Raw genomic sequence first — 25,268 nt, 5'->3', positions numbered from 1 at the left:
AAAGGCAACCGGGCCGCTCTGTATATCATTCGATTCTATGGGTCTAATGATATACAGAGTGACCTGGTTGGCTTTAGAACCATAGAGAGTCTAATGATATATGACTCTATGGTTCTATAGCCAACTAGTCAGTTCTGTATATCAGACTCTATGGTCCTAAAGCCAACCAGGCCACTCTGTATATCATTCGACTCTCTATGGTTCTAAAGCTAAGAGGGCCGCTCTGTACAGTGCATAAGCTTTGCCTGAAAGTCTTGCAGCTCCCCATACTTAAAATAAACGAGGGCAGCTTCCCACACACCAGAAGACTGAATGATCCCTGAAATGAATAGGGGAAAAAAAAAAAAAAAAAAAAAAGTGTCCTTCAACCTCAGGTGGGACAAACAAATGAGGGTGAAAGGTGGAGCCAGACCATGGGTAATAGAAGAATTAAAGCCTCTGTCTCCAGTGGTGAAGGAAGACAAACCCCCAATCTGTGCACTAACAGGAGGGACACCTATTGAAATAAGGGGCCCCCCTTACTACAGACGGCAGTAGAAAAGGATAGAGACTCAAGTGGTGCATTTGGTAATTTAACCTTGAGATTTATCTACCACAAGCACCTCCATCTGTTTGGAAGGTCACTTCCCCTTTAAATGGTCCCCTGCTCTCAAGTAGAGAAAACAAAAAAGGGGAGATGTTAGTTTAAAACTTTGTTTTTTATTTTTAAGGTTTTTAAACTTTTTTTGTACTTTTTCAATGTTTTTATTCAATAAAAAGTAAAAGTAGTCCATCACTCATTTCAAGTTAACGGGGGGAGGGGGAGAAGAGATGGGGGGAGGGGAAGCCAAACTGCTTGGATTTGCCCAATTGGATTTATAAATAAAAAATAAAATCTCGCTTTTTGTTCCAGTCTTGGGTTAGATAAACGACGGGGGTGCACCCCTATTCGCAGACTAAAGAATAAGGTTGTCCATGTGATGGGACACAAAGAGCCTCCAGCTGTAGGATCCACACCTGGGAAACTCCGCTGCTCCTGGCGCCTCTCTTGCTGGGCTCTGACTCATGCTGCCTGTAGGAGCCCCTCAAACTGTCGCCTCAGGGTCCCCGACTCTGCAGTTTCCCCGACTCTGCAGTTTCCCCGACTCTGCAGTTTCCCGGATGGTGTGGACAGAAAGGGCTGGAGGCAGGATTCACGGTGGGTTCATGACTTGGAAGGGGCTGATTGACAGCTCAGTTGCCGGGGGGGTGGAATGGAAGTTGTTGGGGCGGATGGGACTGAACTGTAAAACAGGAGAAGTGGTTGAAATAAAATCTGCACAATATCTAACACAATAGACTGGAGGGAGAAACTCACCTTGATGATGTCCTATATAGGTGTATGGGGAGGGGCTGGATGTCTGTTGAATGGCAGCTTGTGGGGGTCCCCCGTGGCTCTGAGGAGGGTGCAGCAGCATGACCTGCGCAGGGTGGGGAGGATGGGGGGCTCCTGGATGAGCCCCACTAATTCCAGTCTGTACATGTGCCTGGAAGAGAACCAATGGGAAGCCGTTAGAGTGAAGACTGTGAGGCCGGTGGTGCGAGGGTTAAGTACAGTGGGGGAGGGGGGGTACCTGTGCAACATGAGACATATTGGTGTAGCTGTGCTGGAGCTGCTGGTGGGCATGGATGGCATACACAGCCTGTTGTGGGTAACTGCTCTGGGGTGACTGAGCACTGGGGCCGGGGGTCAGAGAGGGTGGGGTCGCCGTCAGGGTGGCTGTGTGGTACAGGTTCTGTTGAGGCTGCCCGCTGCTCATGTGGGGGGGCTGGCCTGTCTGGTGCTGCACAAATAAGAAGAAATCCAATTAGTTTTCCTACTGCTCAGCTGTTTGTCTTGCATCTCTCTAATCTTGCACATTTCCACTGCACTCCCTCCAAATGCTACACAATACTAGCCCTTCCTATTCACTCACACAGAAGCCTATAGCTACTACATCACTTCCTGCTCACTTGCTCCGCCCCTCCCAGGGAAGGAAGTCTATGGGCTGCTCTGCTTGCATCACTTCCTGTTCACTTGCTCCGCCCCTCCCAGGGAAGGAAGTCTATGGGCTGCTCTGCTTGCATCACTTCCTGTTCACTTGCTCCGCCCCTCCCAGGGAAGGAAGTCTATAGGCTGCTCTGCATGCATCACTTCCTGTTCACTTGCTCCGCCCCTCCCAGGGAAGGAAGTCTATAGGCTGCTCTGCATGCATCACTTCCTGCTCACTTGCTCCGCCCCTCCCAGGGAAGGAAGTCTATAGGCTGCTCTGCATGCATCACTTCCTGTTCACTTGCTCCGCCCCTCCCAGGGAAGGAAGTCTATAGGCTGCTCTGCATGCATCACTTCCTGTTCACTTGCTCCGCCCCTCCCAGGGAAGGAAGTCTATAGGCTGCTCTGCATACATCACTTCCAGCTCACTTGCTCCGCCCCTCCCAGGGAAGGAAGTCTATAGGCTGCTCTGCATGCATCAGTTTTTGTTCATGTAGTTGCACATGAAGGAACAGGGAAGTGTGTGCAGGTTACAGTGTGTTGGACTCACCTGTACAGGGCTGGGGTTGGCATGCTGTGGCTGCTGCTGGCTCTGAGTAGGGGTACTGGCAGGCTGGGGGTGTAGCTGAGCTGCATGATGGGAGTAGGACTGGTGAACAGCGGCTGCAAGGAAAGCTCAGGTTAACATGAATGTATCAGGGGAGTCGGACAAAGTGAAGGGGGGACAGAGAGTGGTCTCACCATATAGGGTCTGGGGTGTCGGTTGTTCTGCAGGGGGGTACTGAGGATTGGACGATGATACCAAGGCCTGGGGGTGGTTTCCAGATGTGATCATGCGTGGGTTACTCTGCAGCATGGGGGCAAACATCGGCTGAAAGGAACAAGAGAACAAGCAATAAGGATTCACAATCCCACGTCACAGAGGTACCGTTGGAGGAGTACCGTTGGAGGAGTAGTGCTGTATCGTTGGAGGGGTAACGCTGGTCAGAACCCCAATGTACTGCCCATTGATTGGCAAACTTCCTCTTGCTGGGGGAGGACTTGAGGCTTTTGCTACAGTAGAGCCATATTTATTTCCCAGGTGACATATTTAATGCACTGCTCTATATACACAGGACCCGACTTCTGTCTCTCACACTCTCCCTTCTACACAAGCCCATCCCAAAGCTGCTGCCTTATTAGCACTGGGGTATAAGGAGGGGATTCAGCTCCCACAACATAAAGTTAAAGGGGAAATAAGAAGTTGCTCCAATAAGCAGAGGGCGGGGTCTCACTAAATTAAGTCCCACATACCTGGGAGGGGTAATGGGCCATGGGCTGCATCATGGTTGGTTGCCCAGGAAACTGCTGGGGGCTATAAGAGATATAGGGGGAGTACGGTGTAGCCGCCACTAGAGGGGGCCCCGCAGCAGCTGCCGCCTGCATGATGGGAGGAGCCGAGTTGGGCTGGTCTGAGCGCTGGGGGAGGGAACCTGCAAGAAAACACAACATTTAAGGATAAGGGTTTGTCTCCCTCTGTATTAATTACTTATGTGTATTGATAAACATGTTGTAGTTTATTTAGCACTTACACAATACGTACATTAACTCACTACTTTACTATCATAGTAACGTCACATCCAGTGTGAGGGCAGGGATATTAGTGCCGCTAGATACTACCCCCCTCAGTACTACACAGTGTTTATTAGAGTCCCTACAATAGACTATAGGTGTCAGACAGTGAGTAAAGCCCCTTTTGTACTACACAGTGTTTATTAGAGGAGTCCCTACAATACAGAGACTATAGGTGTCAGACAGTGAGTAAAGCCCCTCAGTACTACACAGTGTTTATAGAGAAGTCCCTACAATACAGAGACTATAGGTGTCAGACAGTGAGTAAAGCCCCTCGGTACTACACAGTGTTTATTAGAGGAGCCTCCCCTACAATAGAGAGACTATAGGTGTCAAGACAGTGAGTAAAGTGCTGCAGATCTTACCTTTAGGCCTGTATTTGCCCTGCTGGCCGGGCACAGAGTTGGACATGGGGTACGGGTACATCTGAGGAGCCTAAAACACAAAGGAGAGTTTGTGGTTTGGAAAGTTCTAAATCCCAGTGATCACTGATTATCTCTTGAGTCAGAGTTTGGGGGACCCAAAAGCATTTTCTCCTCAGACCCATTAATATTACAAGTGTCCCCCTCCATGTTGAACCCTAAGTCAGCCCCTGCTCACCTGCACAGCGGAGCTCATGTGTATATTTGGGATGTACGAGATGTACGGCCCATACATTCCAGTCTGACCGGCACTCAGCATTGGGATGGTGGCAGTAGAAGAATGGTTTCGGGGCCCGGGTGATGTTGGGGTGCTTGTGGCTTTGTTCTGCAATAAAGATGGCGGCCCCATTACAGCACAAGCCACAGCAGAATGGCACGAGTAGTGACAACACCAGTACTTACCACTGACAGAAGAGGCTTGGAAGGGTTAAACTCTTTAGCATTGGGGTTCAGAGTGGATTTCTTGATTTGACTGTAGGACAGACAGACAGACATTAGTAATGAGCACTCACACTAGGGACATCCCTTACACATCACAGACACTTACTCGCACACTGCCTGCCCCTCCTTCTCCTCTGACTCCGCCTTCCCTGGGGGGCTGCCACTGTCCTCCTGACGCTCGGCTACCTCACAACTTCTCTCCTCCTTCATCTCTTCCACCAACTCTGGGACTTTCTGGATGTCCAGTGGTTCAGCTCCTTCACAGGCCATCGGCTCAGGGACTTTACATTCCAAGGACTGGCGCGGGGGCAACGATTCAGAGACGGGGTCTGGGCCCGAACTAGGCTGTAGCTGCAACAAAGCATTCACACAAGGGCCCCTCGTTAGAATACACCAAGGGCCACACAAGGGCCCCTGATTAGAATACATAAGGGCCCCTGATTAAAATACATAAGGGCCACACAAGGGCCCCTGATTAGAATAGATCTTACCCGGAACTCGGCGCCAAACTTGCGCAGCTCATCGAGCTGGTTCCTCTTGTGATCAGTGTGCAGCACTGTGTGAGGAGAAGGAAAGAGTGTATAGAGAGATGGGTGAGGAAAGGGTGCAGGACAGTTTTGCAGCATACAGTAAAGCACAGACACAAACCTTTACAGGGCTGCTTGGGCACTTGGCAGGGGGCGAGTTGCTCTGGGGTGCGGCTCTGCTCTTTCACTGCAGCGGGGGGTGCAATGTCCTTGCCTACAACAAACATTATATACGTATGTATAAGTGGGACCCCCGAGCAAGCTGCAGTGTTAGGGTCCCATGCATTTACTTGCAGCAGCAGCAGCGCATGTACATAATGCATCGCACAGCTTCATATAAACTCGCCCCCAATCACTTACCTTCCCCTGGCATTATGGGGGTGCTGCTGTTTGGAGAGGAAGGTTTAGGGGCCACAGAGGGGTCTGGAATGGAGGTTCCTAATGAAGAGTCTGCGCAGCTCAGGGACGATCCAGACTTGGGGGACAGCGGGGGGTAAGCGCGGGGGGCTGTTGTAAAACAATTATACATGGAGTGAAATGAAGTAACAAATAACAGGACTTCGCTATTAATGGCCCCCCCATACTCACTGGAGGAGGGAGAGGTGGGCACTTCCATGGGGCGACTGGATGGGGAGGACACAGTCTTGCTGCAACGAATGGGCCGCTGAGCTTTGGGGGACATGCGAGAAGGACCTGAAGCAAAACAATTTCATATCAACAGTGCCCCAAATAACTGCCAGCGACCCCCCCATTTGTCCTATACGTGTGCCCCCTAGTGACAGTACAGTCCCCCCAATGCCCTCATTAAATCTCACCTCCATTCATTCCTCTCTGCTCCGGGCTACAACTGCTTTCTGGGTAATGCTGGGGGGCCCCCCGGACAGGCATTGAGCTCATCACTTGTCTCCCCCCTCGGCTGGAGCTGCTCCTAATGCCCCCCCCTCGTGCACCTTCTCGCACCCGCTGCGGTAGTGGGATGTACTTGCCATCACTGGGGACAAGAAAATGGTCGTTACATCCAGTACAAACATACACAAGCCAATGGCTTACTCTTTACTACTGTACTGGGGTAACCAGACAGTAATACCCCCCCGGGCAGCCAGTAATACCCCCCACTGGCAGCCAGTAATACCCCCCCAGGCAGTGTTGAATAGCAAACAAAGATGGAATAGTTCTGCTCAACGTGCACAAGAGAGCAGTAAAGCAAGCCCAGCTAGAATGAAAAAAGCGGAGCCCACCCATTACTCACCGATTGGCAAGACTAGGGGAGTCCCGGTCAGAGTTTGGCCTCTGCACTGAGCTGTGCTTTTCCTCCTCTGTCCTGCACTCGTCGTTCTCAATGGAGATGCGGGCACGATACTGGGGGCTGGATTCTATCTCTCGTGCCAACTGAGTAGCCCGAGCTTCCCGCTGCCTGAACTCATCCGTGTTGTCTTTCTCCAGTGGGACCCTGAAAGTCACAGGCCAATGTGTTCTACATTATAAATGCACAGAATAGGAATAATAGGAATCATTGGGGTTCAGCGTTATGCCCAAGGCTTGGGGAGTAAACTGGAAGGAGAACTCACGTGTAGGAGGAGAGGCTGCTGTCATACGTTGTTTTAACTCCGTAGTTATCCTCATTAAACTTGAACATGTCGTTAGGATCCCAACCATTGGACTGAAATAGAAATGTACATGACACAGGGTAAGTGGTGGGAGCAGAAGTCAGGAGAGGCGGCAGTTAAGACAATAAACGAATATAAAGGAATAGCCAGAAGTACAAGGTGCCATCATTCAGTCAATGGGCCCGTGGCACAGAAGCCACGTCACTCACTGGTCAGACACAATTACACATTGTCAGGCCGAGATCCTTCACTTTAACGGCAGCCAGTCCGAGGGTTTCTCCAGCAGCGGAGCATATACCTGCGGTGGCCCTTTAAATGGGTCGTCCCCTTCCAACACTTGTTTCAGTTCCCCAGAAATAAAGACTTTCCCCAATTACTTTCTATTTTCTATGTCTCACTGTTTTTCTAATATTGAAGTGTAAAGTGTCATTTTTCACTTTCTAAAGCAGCTCTGGGAGGGGTCGTCGACCCTGTAAACTGATCTAAATTGATACATTTAGTTGATCCATTTCTTATCTTTGTCCCTGCTGAGCAGAATCTCTGGGTTTCATTACAGGCAGTTGTTAGACTTGATACAATAGTTACTGATACTCCAGAGATGCTGCTGAGAAATGGATCAACTCAATGTATCAACTCAATGTATCAAGGAAACGCACCGAGGAAGTCTGCTCCTGAATTACTGAGAAAAAAAAATAAAAGAAGGAAAGTTATTGAAAAAAGTCTTTATTTCTGGGGAACAATGTGAAAGGAACTGAAGTAAAACATCCCCTTTAAGTGCGGCCCACAATGAGCTCAGTGACTGCGGTACTGGTGGGTGTTCCCATTATCCCCAGACCAATCAGAAGAGCAGAACATTACCATATCTGAATCCAGGTCGTAGTCGTCGTTGCCTCCCTCCCCTCCATCCCAGCGCAGGAGAATCTTATCTTTGTGCTCCCCGTTCACTTTGGAATTGGTGGCAATTGCCGAATCTGTGAATTTATCTGCAGAGACAGGAAGGGGTTAACTGGAATAACGGATACACCGAAATCTGAATTCCTGCACTCTCCTGTACCCTAATCTGTGTCAGTGGGACCAACACTACAGGGGAGGGGCTTCTCATTAACACTGTGCACACACACTAAAGGGGAGGGGCTTGCCATTAACACTGTGCAAATACACTAAAGGGGAGGGGCTTGTCATTAACGGTGCAAATAGCCTAAAGAGGAGGAGCTTCTCATTTACACTGTGCAAACACACTAAAGGGGAGGGGCTTGCCATTAACACTGCACAAACAAGACTGAAGGGGAGGAGCTTGGCACAGAGATTACAAGGAAGGCACTAGCACAAACATAGGGATTCTCACCTTTCGTAGCATAAGTAAAATCAACATTTCGGAAGCGGACCACAGCCACATCTGAAGACTTGAAGATCATGGTATCTACAATATCCTCTCGTTTTGGCCCCACGACTTGCTCACTGGTTTTCTTGTGTACGGCATCAACTGCCAATTCAAACTGCAAGTAGAGAGATCCCATGAGTGACAGTTGGTCAGATGCCCAATTAGAATTGTGTGGGAGGCACTACTGAGAGCCAATGGCAGCCACACAGTCACCAGCAAGACATGAAGCAGAGTCAGGAGGAAACATGGGGCTGAACGCAGAGGGTTCAAGGTGAGTGGGAGGATGAGACCACTAAAGGGTGGGGGGCAGAGAGGAGGGGAGCGGCTACACTAGGCCACAGACATATATTCATATGGACTGCACAGCTGAAGGGCAATTGATAATACACAGACCCGATCATTACACTTACCCTTGAGCTTAACGTTTTAAAGATCCCCTCATAAACGCTGCCATTTCTGACCCTCACATCACACGTGGAGCCCTTTAAGAAAAAACATCATCAGTATTCAGGCTGCAAACACTGCCCCAATCAGACCCCCTGCAGGACCCTCAATACACTGACCCCTGTTGTACAAGGGACTGTTGGGGGCACAGACACAGGGCACGTCAGCTTTAGGGGCCGAAGGGGAGGGGCAGTTATTAGGGGCGTGTCACATTTAGGGGAGAGGGGGCAGAAGAGGAGGGGCAGTTAATAGGGGCATGTCAGGTTTAGAGGCAGAAGAGGAGGGGCAGTTATTAGGGGCACGTCACATTTAGGGGAGAGGGGTCAGGAAGAGGAGGGGCAGTTATTAGGGGCGTGTCAGGAAGAGGAGGGTTAGGGTAAGCATATGGTAATGCAGAGGGATAATAAGACTCACCACGACAGCAGTCAGGAAGTGCAACATTCGGGAATTGTTATAAACCCCTTCAAACACCTGAAAGAGAAGAACAATAAGTGACACGTGAGAGAGGCCACCCCCAGTCCCAACCCTATGTAGTAACAGGGGGGACTTGCACCCACAGGCCAGGTAACATGACGCTGATATAATCACCATTATAACTACAGCGGTGCCTGTGCCTCAGAGTACATATCTGACACATATAGAACTGAATAACAACCAATGGGAAATAATGAGGAGACACACACTATCCCTGAGCAGAACTTACCGGGGGCTGAAGTCCTTTCACTATATTGCGTCCCCTGAAAGAGACAAAAGAAACATGAGTGGGACCTGTGAGTGTGCCCTGTGAGTGTGCCCTGTGAGGGTGACCTGTGAGGGTAACACAGTTGCACCCGCACTGATACAATAGCAACACAGCTTCAGATCTACTCACAGACACGTGCCAGGCTTTAGCCAACAGAAACCATGTGAATGTCCCATAGATGCACTGGCCACACCTGGGCTACTGTAATGGCACACAGACAGGTAAGAGAGGCAAGTATCCAAGCTGAATGTCAGGGCTGAATGTGGCCCCTGGAGGTGCCAGTTACAAACTGAGCTCAGCTTTCAATATACCATTGAGGGTTTGGATTTGGCTCCCCTATTCTGCCCATGAAACCTTATGGATGTTGGTGTGACTATAAGAAGCAACCCACAAAACAGGATCCAAGCACAAGAGTCAGAGGGGACTGGCGAGCTTTAAAGCCCATGTGAATAGCTGGAGCGCTCAGTGGCCCCAGTCTATAAGAGCCCTGCATTGAGGTGCCCCCTGAGCAATGATACAAACAGGTGGGTTGGTACAAATCGATTTCTGTATAAAATAGGGAGTGTTACATGAAATCTCGCCAATGACACAATGTAACACAATGTAACACATAAGGCCACCTGGTTTTGGCAAGTTTTGTGTAACACAGGGGAGCCCATAATGTAGATGGGGATGTACCAGTAGACCTTTAGCTGATGATCAGTAGATCTCAACAAACAACTTGTCTAAATCCCCCTCCTGTTTCATGAATTTCATTCACATATTAATTATGTTAAGGTTACAAAATAGTTATTTGTTAAATGTAACAATTTAAATTCTATCATAAATCAATATAATGTTTAAGTAATATACTCCTGGTGTAACATATTATAATGTTGCTCCAGAGGTTCCTATTGGAGAAGCTGCCGATTCCTGAGCCATTTACTTGCTGGGGGGTTCTTCAGTCTCCCCAATTTCTGGATCCTTTCTCCCTTCCCTACACAGGCAGCACACACCCCACTGCTTGTGCCCAGGGCTTGGATTCAGCGGGTGCCCCAGCTTCTGCTTCAGGTTGGAAAACATAGAAATGTACCCAGGATTGGTGACACTGTTTCATCCCAGTGGAGTGAAGTTCTGGTAACCCCCAGTTTATGTTCCTGTGGGGGGTGGATCCAGATGGCTGTGGTTCTGTTAGGGGCTCAGATAAGAGGGGAAACATTTCCAAGACAACTCAACAGGTCCAGTTGCTTTAGACTTGTCACTTCTCAGTAGCACATAAACAGAACCTTGATAGTCTGTACATAAACGGGCAGTTGGCTTCTAGCATCAACATCACCCGGCAGTGCATTCCCCAACCTCACTGTCCTCACTGTGATGAACCCCCTACTCTGTTCCTTTAAATGAAACTTCTTTTCCTCTAGTCTGAAGGGGAGGCCTCTGGTACGTGATTCTCTTTATGGGTAAAAAGGTCCCCTGCTATTTGTCTATAATGTCCTCTAATGTACTTGTAAAGTCTAATCATGTCCCCTCACAAGCGCCTTTTTTCCCCCAGAGAAAACAACCCCAACCTTGTCAGTCTCCCCTCATAATTTAACTCTTCCCTCCCTCTAACCAGTTTAGTTGCACTTAGTCTCTGCACTCTCTCCAGCTCATTTATATCCCTCTTAAAGGGATACTGTCATGAGGAAAAACATTTTTTCAAAATGAATCAGTTAATAGTGCTGCTCCAGCAGAATTTTGCACTGAAATTCATTTCTCAAAAGAGCAAACAGATTTTTTTATATTCAGTTTTGAAATCTGACATGGGGCTAGACATTTTGTCAATTTCCCAGCTGCGCCAAGTCATGTGACTTGTGCTCTGATAAACTTCAATCACTCTTTACTGCTGTACTGCAAGTTGGAGTGATATCACCCCCCCCCCAGCAGCCAAACAAAAGAACAATGGAAAGGTAACCAGATAACAGCTCCCTAACACAAGATAACAGCTGCCTGGTAGATCTAAGAACAGCACTCAATAGTAAAAACCCATGTCCCACTGAGACATATTCACTTACATTGAGAAGGAAAAACAGTAGCCTGCCAGAAAGCATTCCTCTCCTAAAGTGAAGGCACAAGTCACATGACCAGGGGCAGCTGGGAAATTGACAAAATGTCTAGCCCCATGTCAGATTTCAAAATTGAATATAAAAAAATCTGTTTGCTCTTTTGAGAAATGGATTTCAGTGCAGAATTCTGCTGGAGCAGCACTATTAACTGATTCATTTTGAAAAAAATGTTTTTTCCCATGACAGTATCCCTTTAAGGACTGGAGTCCAAAACTGCCCCCATACTCCAGATGAGGCCTCACCAGGGACCTATAAAGAGACACAATTATGTTTCATCCCTTGAGTTAATGCCCTTTTTTATACAAGAACTTTATTTGCTTTAGTAGCCACAGAATGACACTGCCCAGAATTAGACAACTTGTTATCTACAAAGACCCCAAGATCCTTCTCATTTAAGGAAACCCCCAACACACTGCCATTTAGTGTAGAACTTGCATTTATATTATTTTTGCCAAAGTGCATAACCTGCATTTATCAACATTGAACCTCATTTTCCAGTTTGCTGCCCAGTTTTCCAGTTTAGACAAATCACTGTGCAAAGTGGCAGCATCCTGCATGGGACCTATAGTTCTGCACAATTTAGTCTCATCTGCACAAATAGAAACAGTACTTTCAATGGCCTCCTCCAGGTCATTAATAAACAAGTTGAAAAGCAAGGGACCTAGTACAGAGCCCTGCGGTACTCCACTAACAACACTGGTCCAATTAGAAAATGTTCCATTTACCACCACTCTTTGTAGTCTATCTTTTAGCCAGTTCTCTATCCAGGTACAAATACTATGTTCCAGGCCAACATTCCTTCATTTAACCAGTAACCTTCTGTGTGGCACTGTATCAAATGCTTTAGCAAAGTCTAAGTAAATCACATCCACTGCCATCCCAGAATCCAGGTCCCTGCTCACCTTCTCATAAAAAGAAATTAAGTTAGTCTGGCAAGATCTATTACACATAAAACCATGCTGGCACAAACTCATAGTATTATGATTTGCTATGAAGTCCAGTATCTTATCCTTTATTAACCCTTCCAAAAGCTTTCCTACCACTGACGTCAGACTAACTGGCCTATAGTTTTGAGGCTGAGAACAGGATCCTTTTTATATAGCGGCACCACATTAGCAATTCACCAGTCTCTCTGCACTATGTCAAACCGCATTGAATCCTGATTAAGCAGATAAAAGGAAAAGTAGAGTCTTTGTAAGAAGGGGGTTCAATAGTGTCCCCCAGAATCCCCTCCAGACACCCAAGCATGACCATATCACAGGACCTGCAGGACAGCACCCACTTTCTGACCCCTACAGTCCCACCTGCTGCTAAATACAGCCCCATCTCCATCCTCGGCAGCTTCACAAACTGGGGCACCCCAAAAATCAGAGCTGATCCAACACTGTGCGCCGCTTCGGTATCTATTACTACTGCAGGGTTAAAGATCCACAACTACAGTTTTTGTGTACAATGTAAATCCTGTTTGATAAGAAATAAAAGAATAAAAAGGAAATCAATAGGGTTAACCCCAATGTTCCGCTACCTGTCCCCAAACATACGGGAGTAGGGGTGATATTAAAGGGCCAGTAACAGACAAAAAAATGAAAAGCATTTTCTTTTACATTGAATGTATATTTTAACTGAAACAAATCACAAAGAGACATGTGAGTTGATATGAGAGGGGTTTGGGTGTTTAGTCCCACCAATGACATTTGAGCTGTTCCTGTGTCAGAGCTAAAGCCATTGTATTGTGCAGAGCTGATGTTTGGGGTGGATAATGGGGATAGAAGGAGAGATTGTGAGAGGCCAGTCATGGGGATACATGGGGGACAGTGAGTGGGAGGAGACTATACACAATAAGTCTAGACTATAACTGTATATATAATATGTATATAATATATATATATAATATATGGCAGGACAGGAGGAAGAGACCAATACACATATATAAATATAAATAAATATAAATACAGGTTACACAGTGGGCGGAGACAAGTGTTTGGGGCCCAGTGAGAGCTCAGGGGTGACAGGGTCTGCAATGCCCACGTGACTAGGTGCCCCGCCCCATCCCCGGCAGAGTCGGCCTGTGATTGGCCGCGCCACTAGTCAGTCACAAGGAGCTGCCGGTAACGCGTTCTCAGTGTCTTTCCTCAGGGCCCAAGCGCTTACCTTCCAGCTCCGGGTCGGTCTTGGCTCCTGCCCCCGCCTGGGGGGAGGTTCCCGTTGGGGCTGCCGGGGGATCCTTGTTGCTGGGCCGGGGCCATGGCCGGTTTGCGGCTGGGAGGAGCCTGTTGCTGCTTCAGCATATTCCGCCGGGGGTAGGACCAGGGATAAATTACGGGAACCGATCACTGAAGGGTCAGAATGAAGCGGCGCGCGCCTACCTCACTCCAACCGCCGCCGCGAGATACTGCGCGTGAACCGGGCGGGGCTCCCAGCAACCAATAGCGTACAGCGCTGCTGGAAGGAAGAAAGGCGAACATCCAATCAGATGGGTTGCTCGTACGTCCGCCCAATTAGAAGAAAGATTGAGCGCACCCTCCGCCCGCGATTCACACCAATGGGAGTTTGCTCTGGAGGCGGGATAACGCCGACAAACACCAATAGACGTGAAGCTCCTAGTGCTCGTTCATTAGAGAAGGGGCGGGGCTGTGAGGTGGCTGCTTCGGTGACCTCTCACACTATAGGGACAGGCCGCACTGACCGCAGGGAAACTCTAACGCTCTAACTGATACCGTGCGGATGTCTCTCCCGAGCAACTACATCCCATTTACATACCCATTCTCCCCCGGCGTCACTCCCTAGCCCCGCCCACCGGCATATGCCTCCGCCGCGCCACTCAAGCAGTCTGGCCACCCCTGTATCCCTCCGCCCGCGCCACACACACAGGGAGTGATGAGACACTGCAGTGGGCGGATCCTTCCGCACGCGGGAAATGGGGGAGGGGCAACTCTGTCACCGTCTAGAAACCATCCTGCTCCAAACAGAGGGGCACACAGGGACTTGCTTTGGACTGGCCAGTGGTCAGGCCTGTGTGACCCAGAGAGAGAGCTGGCTGATTAGGCACAGACAGAGGAAGCTATAGGCTCATTATAATACATTCAACTTAGAATTGGCCAATCTATGACATAATTAAAGTGATACTGTCATGGGAAAAACATTTTTTTCAAAATGAATCAGTTAATAGTGCTGCTCCAGCAGAATTCTGCACTGAAATCCATTTCTCAAAAGAGCAAACAGATTTTTTTATATTCAATTTTGAAATCTGACATGGGGCTAGACATATTGTCAATTTCCCAGCTGCCCCTGGTCATGTGACTTGTGCTCTGATAAACTTCAGTCACTCTTTACTGCTGTACTGCAAGTTGGAGTGATATCACCCCCTCCCTTTCCCCCCCAGCAGCCAAACAACAGAACAATGGGAAGGTAACCAGATAGCAGCTCCCTAACACAAGATAACAGCTGCCTGGTAGATCTAAGAACAACACTCAATAGTAAAATCCAGGTCCCACTGAGACACATTCAGTTACATTGAGAAGGAAAAACAGCAGCCTGCCAGAAAGCATTTCTCTCCTAAAGTGCAGGCACAAGTCACATGACCGGGGGCAGCTGGGAAATTGACAATATGTCTAGCCCCGTGTCAGATTTCAAAATTAAATATAAAAAAATCTGTTTGCTCTTTTGAGAAATGGATTTCAGTGCAGAATTCTGCTGGAGTAGCACTATTAACTGATGTGTTTTGAAAAAAACATGTTTTCCGATGACAAGATCCCTTTAAAGAAGAACCACCCCTTTAGTTCAGGAGGTAGTTTCAGGCAGACAGTAGAGAGATGAATAACTTTGGATACAGGGAAGGGACCAATAAATGTAGGACCCAACTTGGCAGAAGGGACTTTAAAAGGAATGTTCTTAGAGGACAACCAGACTGTATTACCAGCCTGATACGCTGGAGACACCTTACAATGCCTACCAGCAGCTTTCTTTTGGGCAGTTACAGCAGAAGACAAACACTTTAGCACCTTCTGCCAAATTTAAGACAAATGATCACCCAACAAATCAACAGCAGGAACATCAGAAGAACATTCAGAGAATGAAAAAGCTCTAGGGGGATGCCCAAAAACAACGATGAATGGAGACTGACCAGTGCAGGTATGAGAAGCATGATTGTATTCAAATTCAGCCCATGGCAGAAAGTCTGCCCACAATAACTGATCTAAGATACTGCTCCAATGACTGATTTGTTCTGTCTGCCCGTTAGTCTATGAATGGTAAGCCGAGGAGAAAGACAAAGCAGTAAGAGAAAAGGACCAACAGAACTTGGACACAAACTGAACCCCTCTATCCAAAAACAATATTTAGTGAGGCCCCATGAAGCTTAAATATATTAGATATAAAAAGCTCAGCTCATAAAATGGGACATTTTACTTAAATGATCCACTACCACCAAAATACCCTTTCAGGTATAGGGAGGTAATTCCACAATAAAATCCATGGAGATATGGGTCCATGACCTCTCTGGAATAGGAACTGACTGTAGCAAGCCCTGAGGCAAGGATCTGGAAGGTTTAGCACAACAGCAAACTGGGCAGCTTTGAGACAAAAGAGAACAGGTTTTACTGCTGTCAGGATGACCAACTATCTTACACTCATGAGTCTCCAGCAAAACAAAGGTTTTCAGGAACAAAAAGTTTTGCCTGTTCCTCACATTAGAAGGTAAATTTACCAGAGCTTCAGACAAGGAGGCATACGGATCTGGGCTCAGAGCTGCTACAATCACCTCCTTTGGAACAATAGAAACAGGGATGGAATCCTCCTTAAGTCTAGAGACAAAACTTCTCAATAAGGCGTCTGCTTTAACGTTCTTTTCCCCAGGCTTGTAAGTTATAATGAAGTTAAAGTGGGTAAAAAATAAAGCAAATCTGGCCTGTCGGGGATTCAGACGCTTGGCAAGTTCTTATGGTCAGTGAACACCAAAACCATATATGTCTTTAATGAACTGGCAGTAATAATTAGCAAACCTTTGAATGGCCCATAATGAAAAGGGTTGTGCCCGATTTAGTATAAAACTTTTCCTTCATACGAAGATATACCAGCACTAAAAGCTTAGGGATAGACACCAAAAGAAACAAAAATAAAATATAGTGTAGTATTTTCGAATAAGATTTGCACCCCTTTGTGCAACTGCTATATAGTGTGGTTTGACGTCTTCCACCAAGGGATTCAAGTGCCCTTTATCCGTGACTTTTTAATAATATACGTGGCCACCTCCTGTGTAAGGTAATGGGTACTTACAAACGTTTAGTTTTGCCACTAGCATATAGTATGATTCTTTGTCCCAATCCTGGTTAACTTTAGGTTTCTAAAAAGATATGCTAAAATCGTGTAAAAACTTCTTTAATATAATAAAAAGATAGAAATACATGTTGCACTCACATATGTGAGCTTAGAATAAGCATAAATACAGTTCGTCTTGGGGTTCTCCAGTCCTGCGTTCCAATGTGGATGTTTGATTGCCTGGCGATCACTGTTCAGCCGACGCGTTTCGTCTGTGCGACTTTCTCAAGGCTTCCAATTTCCTACCTGTAGAGGGGTCCGAATCGTGGGCTGCAGGTCAGGGCAAAGGAAGGGAGCTAATCAACTGGATCGCTTGAGGCTGCCATCTAGGCCCTTTTGAGAAACAATTTACCCTAAAAAGTGCAAGGAGGGGACCTCAAAAACACAATTCTCAATTTTGGTATATAGCTGATTTTGCCTTTGCTTACTTAATACCTTCTGCACATGGGCACGATGGTCAGTTAAATTTGAGGAGAAAACTAGGATGTCATCTAGATATACCACAACATACCGACCAAGAAGATCCAACTCTTTTGTTTACCAACTCTTTACTAAGTATTCCTAATGCCCGTCCCGAGTATTAAACGCCATCTTTCATTCATCCATTTCCCTGATACGGATAAGATTACAATTCCCCTTAGATTGAATTTAGAGAATAAATCTGGCGCCTTTAACTCTATCAAAGAGTTCCGAGTTCAAGAGAAGGGGATAACGGTTCTTGACCACAATCTTGTTTTGACCCCTGTAGTCTATACAAGGCCTCAAACCCCCATCTTTCTCTTGCTATGTCTTCAGTCTATCTGAATAGCCAGATGCATAGCGAATCTAGGCAGGACAAAGCAGGAAAATTCACAAGGCTATCCTTAATAACCGCTGCCAAACCCACCCTGAACTGGCTACGTAACGCAGTATCATTCCAGCCTGTATCTCTAAATATTCCCCGCCAACCCAGAACCCAAAAAAGCAGAGCTTAGTATGTGACCCTTATGCCAATTTAAGAGGACCGGAATCATCATTTGTGATGAAAACGATGATTGGGGTGTAGAAATAGCAGCACCCAAACAGAACTCCCCTGATCTGTTTAGGCTCTGCCGTTTCCCGGCAGACAAGAGTTGTGAAAATGCCCTTTATCCCCACAATATAAACATAACCCATTTGCCCACCTGCAACCCCTCTCCTCAGGAGACAAACCAGTAGAACCTATTTGCATGGGTTCTTCAGGGGGTCTTGGGACAACCTGCAGGAGATTAGGCCCAATTCTGGAGATGAGACAGAAGTAGTAGCTATCACCTCTTGGCATTTCTACCTATGCCTTCTATTGACTTATATAGCCAAATGCATGAGCGAATCAAGGGAAGGCTGCATAGGAAAGTTCACCAGGCTATCTTTAATAGCTGTGGACAAACCCACCCTGAATTGGCTACTCGGATGCCATCAGGTCTTAACGTGAGAGGCCCAAGGAGAGAGTCCTGAGCAAGCAAGGGAACCGAGCGTGAGGTAGTAGAACGGGCGTCCCTGCTGAGGGTGCAATGGGGTTACTGTGATTTAGGATCATGGCTGTTGGACAGGGTCTGTCTGGGCTACAATGTCAATGTACAGAATTGAATATGTAACCATTAAGATAATAAAATCCCACTAAAATAAAGGTGGCAACACACGGGCAGATTTTGTCTTATGAAACGACAGATTTTAGCACAATGCCATAAAATCATCTACTTATCGGTACATTGAAATGAACAATCGTACTATTCCGACAATATTGTCCAACAGTCAATGGGACAAGTTAAAACTTTTCATTGTGAAACGATGAAACCAGTCAGTGCATGGGACAATCAGATAATCATCGTTAAACAGTGGTTCACTGCACAAGGTACAGCCCTCACTTAATGCAGAAGAGATTATACAGCCGACACAACGAAGATACCACCAAACTCTCCTCACATATCGTTTCCCATGGATGGGTGAATGGTTCCTTCAAATGATGGTTAAAGGATGGTTATAACTTTATAAAGTGTATAAAGTTATCATAATCCATAAAATCTATGTATGGTGTTGTATGGTGTATCCATTAACGAGGAAGGGTAGGGAAACACATTGCCGTAATTTGGTGTGGCCTGTAACCATCATCTCCATCTTACCTTCCCTGTCCCTTGAGCACACTTATGCTGAACAAGTTCCAGTCTGCCTATCCAACAAGTGTCATTGCATAATACATCTAGTGGTTTAGTGCTTACATTACCTTAAGTTGTATATATGCACATGCAAGCCCCTTCAGTTCACTCTCTGGTTAGCTGTAAACCTGTCAGGCACATTTAATTCTCCCTCGCCTGACCTTGAAGAGGCTGCTGCCCCAACCCTTCCATGACCCTAAAAGCAGTTAAGATGCCAAAAAAAGAAAGTTACTAGATGGGCTTATACTTGAATCTTTACTGAAATCACTGCGGATTTAACAAGAATGCACCCTGTAGAACTAGAAGACTTGTCTTCAAATGGTATTTGCTTAAAAACTGTTAAAATAATGAAATTGTATTAAGGTAACCCTATTAATAAAAGTGCTTAGAAGGGATTTTCTTAATAAAAATTCTTAGTGTTACTGTTCCTTTAAGCCAATAAGATCGTCCACAAAGTGCAGACTAAATCTGTGTATCTAGAAATGTTACATATTATGTTTTGGGCTTTTATACCAGCCCTTTAGCTGGGATTATATGTGTCTCCCCCAGTAGCTACTTTTGTGCTGATTCCCAGAACATATTCTGGGCTGATGGGCCCAATATTGTAGCACATGATCTGTTCCCTTGTGGGCAGCCTGGCAAGGTGTGGGTTAACATTGTGGTACAAAGTAAAGAGGCCACACTTGTGTATTTATAATGAGAGTGAATGCAGAACTGTCTGTACATGTAAATCAGAAGTATGAACAAATACACAGACTATCAGTAAAGAACAAAGTAATCCAGTTATTAACCATTGATTAACCCTTGTGGTGCAGCACATAGAAGTGACAGTGTTGGGGACACTTTATGTTGGTGACACTTATCTGTAACCCTGGGGTTGCCTCCATGAATCCCAGTACATTTGTCATCAATGAATGTGTATCTATATAATATTCCCAGGGATTGCACCACTAGTTAGTCCTTTTGGGTAGAACTGTAACTAAGTGGGGGTGACTGATCCTAACAGGAGCTGGAACCTGGGGTCTAACCTACGCGGCTTAGAGAAAGGACCTGACTAATAAATCTTCTTATGTGACAATTCCCTGAGTCCCTAACTGGGCCCTAGATCTACAATAGCTACAGTGAGGCCTATTGGAACAGGAACCTGAGGGGCCTAAATTGGAAAGAGAGTGACGTCCTTCCTCATTTGTCTGCCTATTATAATATGTATGAATGATGAATTGCACTCGCACCATCATGTAAGCACCACTTGCAGTTTCTTTGATTGACAGTGGCAGTGGTAAAGAAGAACAAGTGAAAGTAGGTGATAGGAAATTGTGCTGGAGCCCAAGCAGCATGAAAGTGCACAAACCATTAGTGTCTATGTACATTTTCAGTGGTTTTGTTGCCTCACCTAAGCTTTCCTTTTTCAATCAGGGACTTGACTCACACTGCACACAGCCGCACACACAGACACACACAGACCCACACAACTCCACACACACAACTCCACACACAATTCCACACACAGACACACACAACTCCACACAGACCAACACACAGCAGGTCCCAATATACCATGTGAGGTGCATTACAGCAAAGTGTTCCAGATTCAGGAATAGTTTTATTGTAGTGCAGTAAAGATAATGACAATTGACTCTAAAAGAACATCAGTTACTTTGCTTGTGTAACACCTATTTGGGCTGCATAGCACACAAATAGTTAAAGTGTCCAGCTAGCAGTAGAAGCATGGGTTACACGCGACTTCACACAACAGGGTCAGGGCCTTCGCCATGTGGAAGTGTTCCCTCTATGGTGTAGTGCAACTACATCCCCCCAGGCTACTGTGCATACAACAAAAGATGGGCGCCAGGAGGTTCTTGCAGTAAAACAAACGGTTTATGTAACTAAGCACGAGGCAAGTGACCACAGGTTTAGTAGTCACACAGGAGCTGAGGCAATAGCACATTTCTCACACAGAGCTGCAGCCATTAGGCATTTCTCACAGAGGAAAGGTCTCCATTAGGCATTTGCAGTATTCACACACATTCCCTCCTGGAAATTGTCAGGAAGCAGCTTGTACCCTACAGTCCCTCTTCACTGAGGTCCCTGACTGGAGGCAACACACAGAGCCTCTGGGAAGCTCCTCCCTTACTGCAAATCCTTGTTGGAGCTTCAGCTGCTCTTTCTCTCTCACCTCTCTGCCTTTCTCTCCTAGAGAGACTATAACAAGTCTGCCCTAGTGTAACTATTCCTCATTCACGGGGTTACCTGGTCCCCGACTTCTTCTCCAAAGCACATGGGCCTTTCTGGGCCTAGTTGTACCCAGGCTCCCCTGAGCACACCCAGCTGGATCACCATCCACAGGCCAAAGAGGAAGTGGCCACTCCCTACACTCACTATATAGCAGTGTAGCAGGGGAGTGTCATTCTCTCCTGGCAGATCACTCTAAGAAAAAAGGTGGGGGCCTTAAAGCTGCAGGGCAGATTACCCAGTAGGGGTCCCTACATACACCCGGGGGAAAAACCCATTTCGTCCCGACAATGGTTTAAACATCCCCAACATATATCAACTTACAGTACCATCACATCCACTTCTGGTATCCTCTCCTAAGGCAAACCTGGTAACAATGGTCACTGTAAAGGAAACACAGCATGCACAATACTGTATCAAACATTTTCAATTGCATAATAAACATTGCAGTTGGTCAACTTTATTACACATCAGCAAAAATACTTCTCCCCCTCCCAAGGGTCCACACAGGCCAGTCCTTGGGTGCAGAAACACTACTCAGCGAGTAGGTGAAGGCAGAAGAAATGGTGGTGGGGATCAATAGTCCTGAATTAGAACCCACTTAGTCCAGCAGTCCTTCCAGCCACAAAAAACAAGCAAGCAGCACTCTAGGCATCTCACTCTGCAGGAGTCCATAGAAGAGCTGTAGCAAACATCAGAAGAATCCATCCTCCAGGTTCTCCTCTTCCAGATCCATGATCCGGGATCACACATGAGCAGGAAATGGCTCCATCCGGGACATCCATCTTCCTCCCATCCAACTGACATCCGCAGGCCTTCGTGAAATTCGGGGCGAACCTCCAAGCCCGAACCCACGGCCAAATACTTCGAAGGAAATCCATACGATTCGAAGAATTCGTACGTTCCGTTTATCCACTTCGAAAAATTCGTACGATCCATTCGTACACTCCGACAAATTCGTACATCCATTCGTACGATTCGAACAAAACAATGCACAGCCTGGTTTTAGGGAATCGGGCCCCACGTTGGGCGCCAAATGTAACACCTATTTGGGCTGCATAGCACACAAATAGTTAAACTGTCCAGCTAGCAGTAGAAGCATGGGTTACACGCGACTTCACACAACAGGGTCAGGGCCTTCGCCATGTGGAAGTGTTCCCTCTATGGTGTAGTGCAACTACATCCCCCCAGGCTACTGTGCATACAACAAAAGATGGGCGCCAGGAGGTTCTTGCAGTAAAACAGAAAACGGTTTATTTAACTATGCACGAGGCAAGTGACCACAGGTTTAGTACTCACACAGGAGCTGAGGCAATAGCACATTTCTCACACAGAGCTGCAGGCATTAGGCATTTCTCACAGAGGAAAGGTCTCCATTAGGCATTTGCAGTATTCACACACATTCCCTCCTGGAAGTTGTCAGGAAAGCAGCTTCTACCCTACAGTCCCTCTTCACTGAGGTCCCTGACTGGAGGCAACACATAAAGCCTCTGGGAAGCTACTCCCTTACTGCAAATCCTTGTTGGAGCTTCAGCTGCTCTTTCTCTCTCACCTCTCTGCCTTTCTCTCCTAGAGAGACTATAACAAGTCTGCCCTAGTGTAACTATTCCTCATTCACGGGGTTACCTGGTCCCCGACTTCTTCTCCAAAGCACATGGGCCTTTCTGGGCCTAGCTGTGCCCAGGCTCCCCTGAGCACACCCAGCTGGATCACCATCCACAGGCCAAAGAGGAAGTGGCCACTCCCTACACACACTATATAGCAGTGTAGCAGGGGAGTGTCATTCTCTCCTGGCAGATCACTCTAAGAAAAAAGGTGGGGGCCTTAAAGCTGCAGGGCAGATTACCCAGTAGGGGTCCCTACACTTGTTTCCTACCTGCCTAACAGTGGCCAACTTCAAAAGTGCCCTAATATGATCATATCCATCACATGATTAATGTCAGTTATCAAGCTCCTCTCAGCACACCTTGCTATTTACCAACTTACCCCCTCAAACGATTCAAATGCCCAATACACATCAATCTTTTTGAGGCACACCGCTGTGTCTGATATACGAAGGAGTCCCTTCCTGGATACTTAGGTCTGAGGCGCCATGGACATGCGGCTAATCTAACCAATTTACACAGCATTTGGGAGTACAACTCAACACACAGTCAGTACAAACCCTTTATTTCATGCGTGAACATTATACAGCCGCACCAGAGGGCTGCTCGTGGCAATACCACATATACCTTGAAATGCTCGGACTGCAATGCACTCAATCGCTGTATCGCTAAACTTTGTCATCTGGACTATGTACCAATCCGCGTATAATGCAGCTCATTGGAGCACTCCCGTAAGGTCAGATTAACTCCTGCACAAACAGTACTATTAACCCCTAATATTGGAATTATTACATTTATTACTTGAGGATGGTGAGCTTCATATCCTGTTATTCAAGATAAGGAATTTGGCTGACTTGGAGGCAGCTTGGGAGTGGATGCACCCTGAAAAAAATAAGTGGTGTGCTGAAGAAAAATTGTATTTGGACTCCATTTATTACTAAACATTAGCCCATGGACAACAAGTACTCAAATAGTCATTTGGGAAATGTCCCGGATCATCGAGTCATCTTGGGGAATGTGTGCATTTGTCTTGACTTTGGAATCTTCCCTTTATAGGACCACTAAGGATTTATCCAATTGAATATTCTCTATGAACTAACGGAATAGTACTCACTTCAATTACTTGCATGCAAATTTCCCCACATGTGATTAATCTAACCAGACAATGGGGTTAAATATCCATATGTAAGGGATCCCTCTTTTCACATGATGCAGCGCTGCTTGTATTTAAATGGTTTTAGCTTAATAACATGGCATGGTGGTGAATAAAAATTGCCTTTTATTTATTTTGATGTTTAATCCTTCAATCATTTACTTTCAGACTACAGAGGGATCCCTTGTCTTCCCTTTTTCTCCTCAGAAGAAATAAGAAGAAATACTGGGACAGAAACCCACCAGAAAGGAAAAGGGGACAGAGGAGCCGCACCATCCCTCACTCGCCATATTGTATTGTCACTAAGTGCAGACTGCACTCTTAATAACAACAACACTCGCTAATGAGATCATTTGTATCTGTTACTTCACACAAGCCACCAAAGCGCTGGGCTCCCTTCCAGCAATTCACCCCATTCCCTGTGTTCTGCTGAAAGACTGGGAATAACGCAGCAGACTGGCTGTAGTGGCAACTCACCTTATTCACCGGCTGGAGTTCTCTGCAGTAGCTTCATTCCCTGTTACCCACAAACTTGATTGTGATCTGGAGTCGTTCTTCATGAATATGTTATCTATGTGTCTGTATGTGTGGCCAATAAGGTGATATATATATATATATATATATATATATATATATATATATATACATATATATATATATATATATATATATATATATATATAATAAGGTAGAAATGACCAGCAACACCGAGTTCTTTGGTGAAAAAATCAAAGTGTATTCATGTAATTTACCTTGCACCCGAGGTAAGCTGCAAAGACGGAGTGCTGCCCATTTGGAATTATAACATATATATATATATATATCTATATATATCTATATCTATCTATCTATCTATCTATCTATCTATCTATCTATCTATCTATCTATCTATCTATCTATCTATATATATGAATAGTCTAATAGTTCTCAGTACCACTGTTTGTCATTTGGGAGTGACTGGCATTTGTCTCATGGGATTATTTAACTTTACACCGCCCTCTGGTCTCTTTCTTCTCTACAATAAGGCGGGTGTCACATTTACTTATCCAAAGAAGGTTTTTAATCCAAATGAAAAGCATTTTGTATGAGGCAAAGCAGCTGGAGTCCTGGGAGGGAGGATTCAATTCCAAAGTGGAGAGCTGCTGAACAAAATGGCTGCAACAAAGAATAAAAAAAGGAAGACTAATTGCAAATTAAAAGCTAAAGGGACGGCCGGAGCTGTTCATGGTTTTACAAAGAGAGCGGCTGAGAGAGTTACATGGCTGGACCAAGACACACACAATAAACACACAATACACACAACATATTTTATTAGACATGTGAGAGAGTTTCATGAGGGCCAGAGGCATGTGGTTTAGGAAATAGGAAGCTACAAGTGTCAGTTAATGGTGGTGATTACTGTCACTTATACAGAACTATGAAGTGCCCATTGCAGAGGGAAATGTTATAAAGCTACAGCTCAGGAGCAGCGAGTGAACCACAAGGAATATGGCGGATCAGTCTGATCAATCTGCTCTCAACTCTATGGTATGCGGGAGACGCT

At 46.2% G+C, this 25,268-nt stretch overlaps 1 protein-coding gene across 3 annotated transcripts; it reads right to left on the bottom strand.

The window, feature by feature from the left end:
* Nucleotides 1-679: 679 nt before the first annotated feature.
* atxn2l.L (ataxin 2-like L homeolog) lies at nt 680-14,045 on the bottom strand. 3 transcript variants are annotated; one of them, XR_005964112.1, is made up of 24 exons: nt 13,401-14,045; nt 9,127-9,160; nt 8,838-8,894; nt 8,390-8,461; nt 7,944-8,094; nt 7,457-7,581; nt 6,560-6,651; nt 6,241-6,441; nt 5,807-5,982; nt 5,580-5,684; nt 5,352-5,501; nt 5,113-5,205; nt 4,956-5,020; nt 4,571-4,815; nt 4,426-4,495; nt 4,202-4,348; nt 3,967-4,036; nt 3,284-3,462; nt 2,732-2,861; nt 2,541-2,653; nt 1,593-1,802; nt 1,337-1,505; nt 1,142-1,262; nt 680-1,107 (listed from the first exon to the last, which is right to left on the bottom strand). XR_005964112.1 is itself a non-coding variant. In XM_041576673.1 (23 exons), exons 1-23 carry the CDS (start codon nt 13,535-13,537, stop codon nt 1,213-1,215), a joined length of 2,841 nt encoding a protein of 946 aa, XP_041432607.1. In that variant the 5' UTR covers nt 13,538-14,045; the 3' UTR covers nt 680-1,212. The 3 variants fall into 3 exon arrangements, 2 of the variants coding, with proteins under 2 accessions (XP_041432607.1, XP_041432608.1); XM_041576673.1 differs by having other exon boundaries at nt 680-1,262; XM_041576674.1 differs by having other exon boundaries at nt 680-1,262; nt 5,352-5,498.
* Between the last annotated feature and the right edge of the window lie 11,223 nt (nt 14,046-25,268).

This window comes from Xenopus laevis, chromosome 9_10L (genome assembly GCF_017654675.1).
Source record: "Xenopus laevis strain J_2021 chromosome 9_10L, Xenopus_laevis_v10.1, whole genome shotgun sequence".
Classification (NCBI taxonomy): Eukaryota; Metazoa; Chordata; class Amphibia; order Anura; family Pipidae; genus Xenopus; species Xenopus laevis.
Note: the sequence above shows the minus strand (reverse complement) of the source record. Positions and strands in the feature narration are given on the sequence as shown.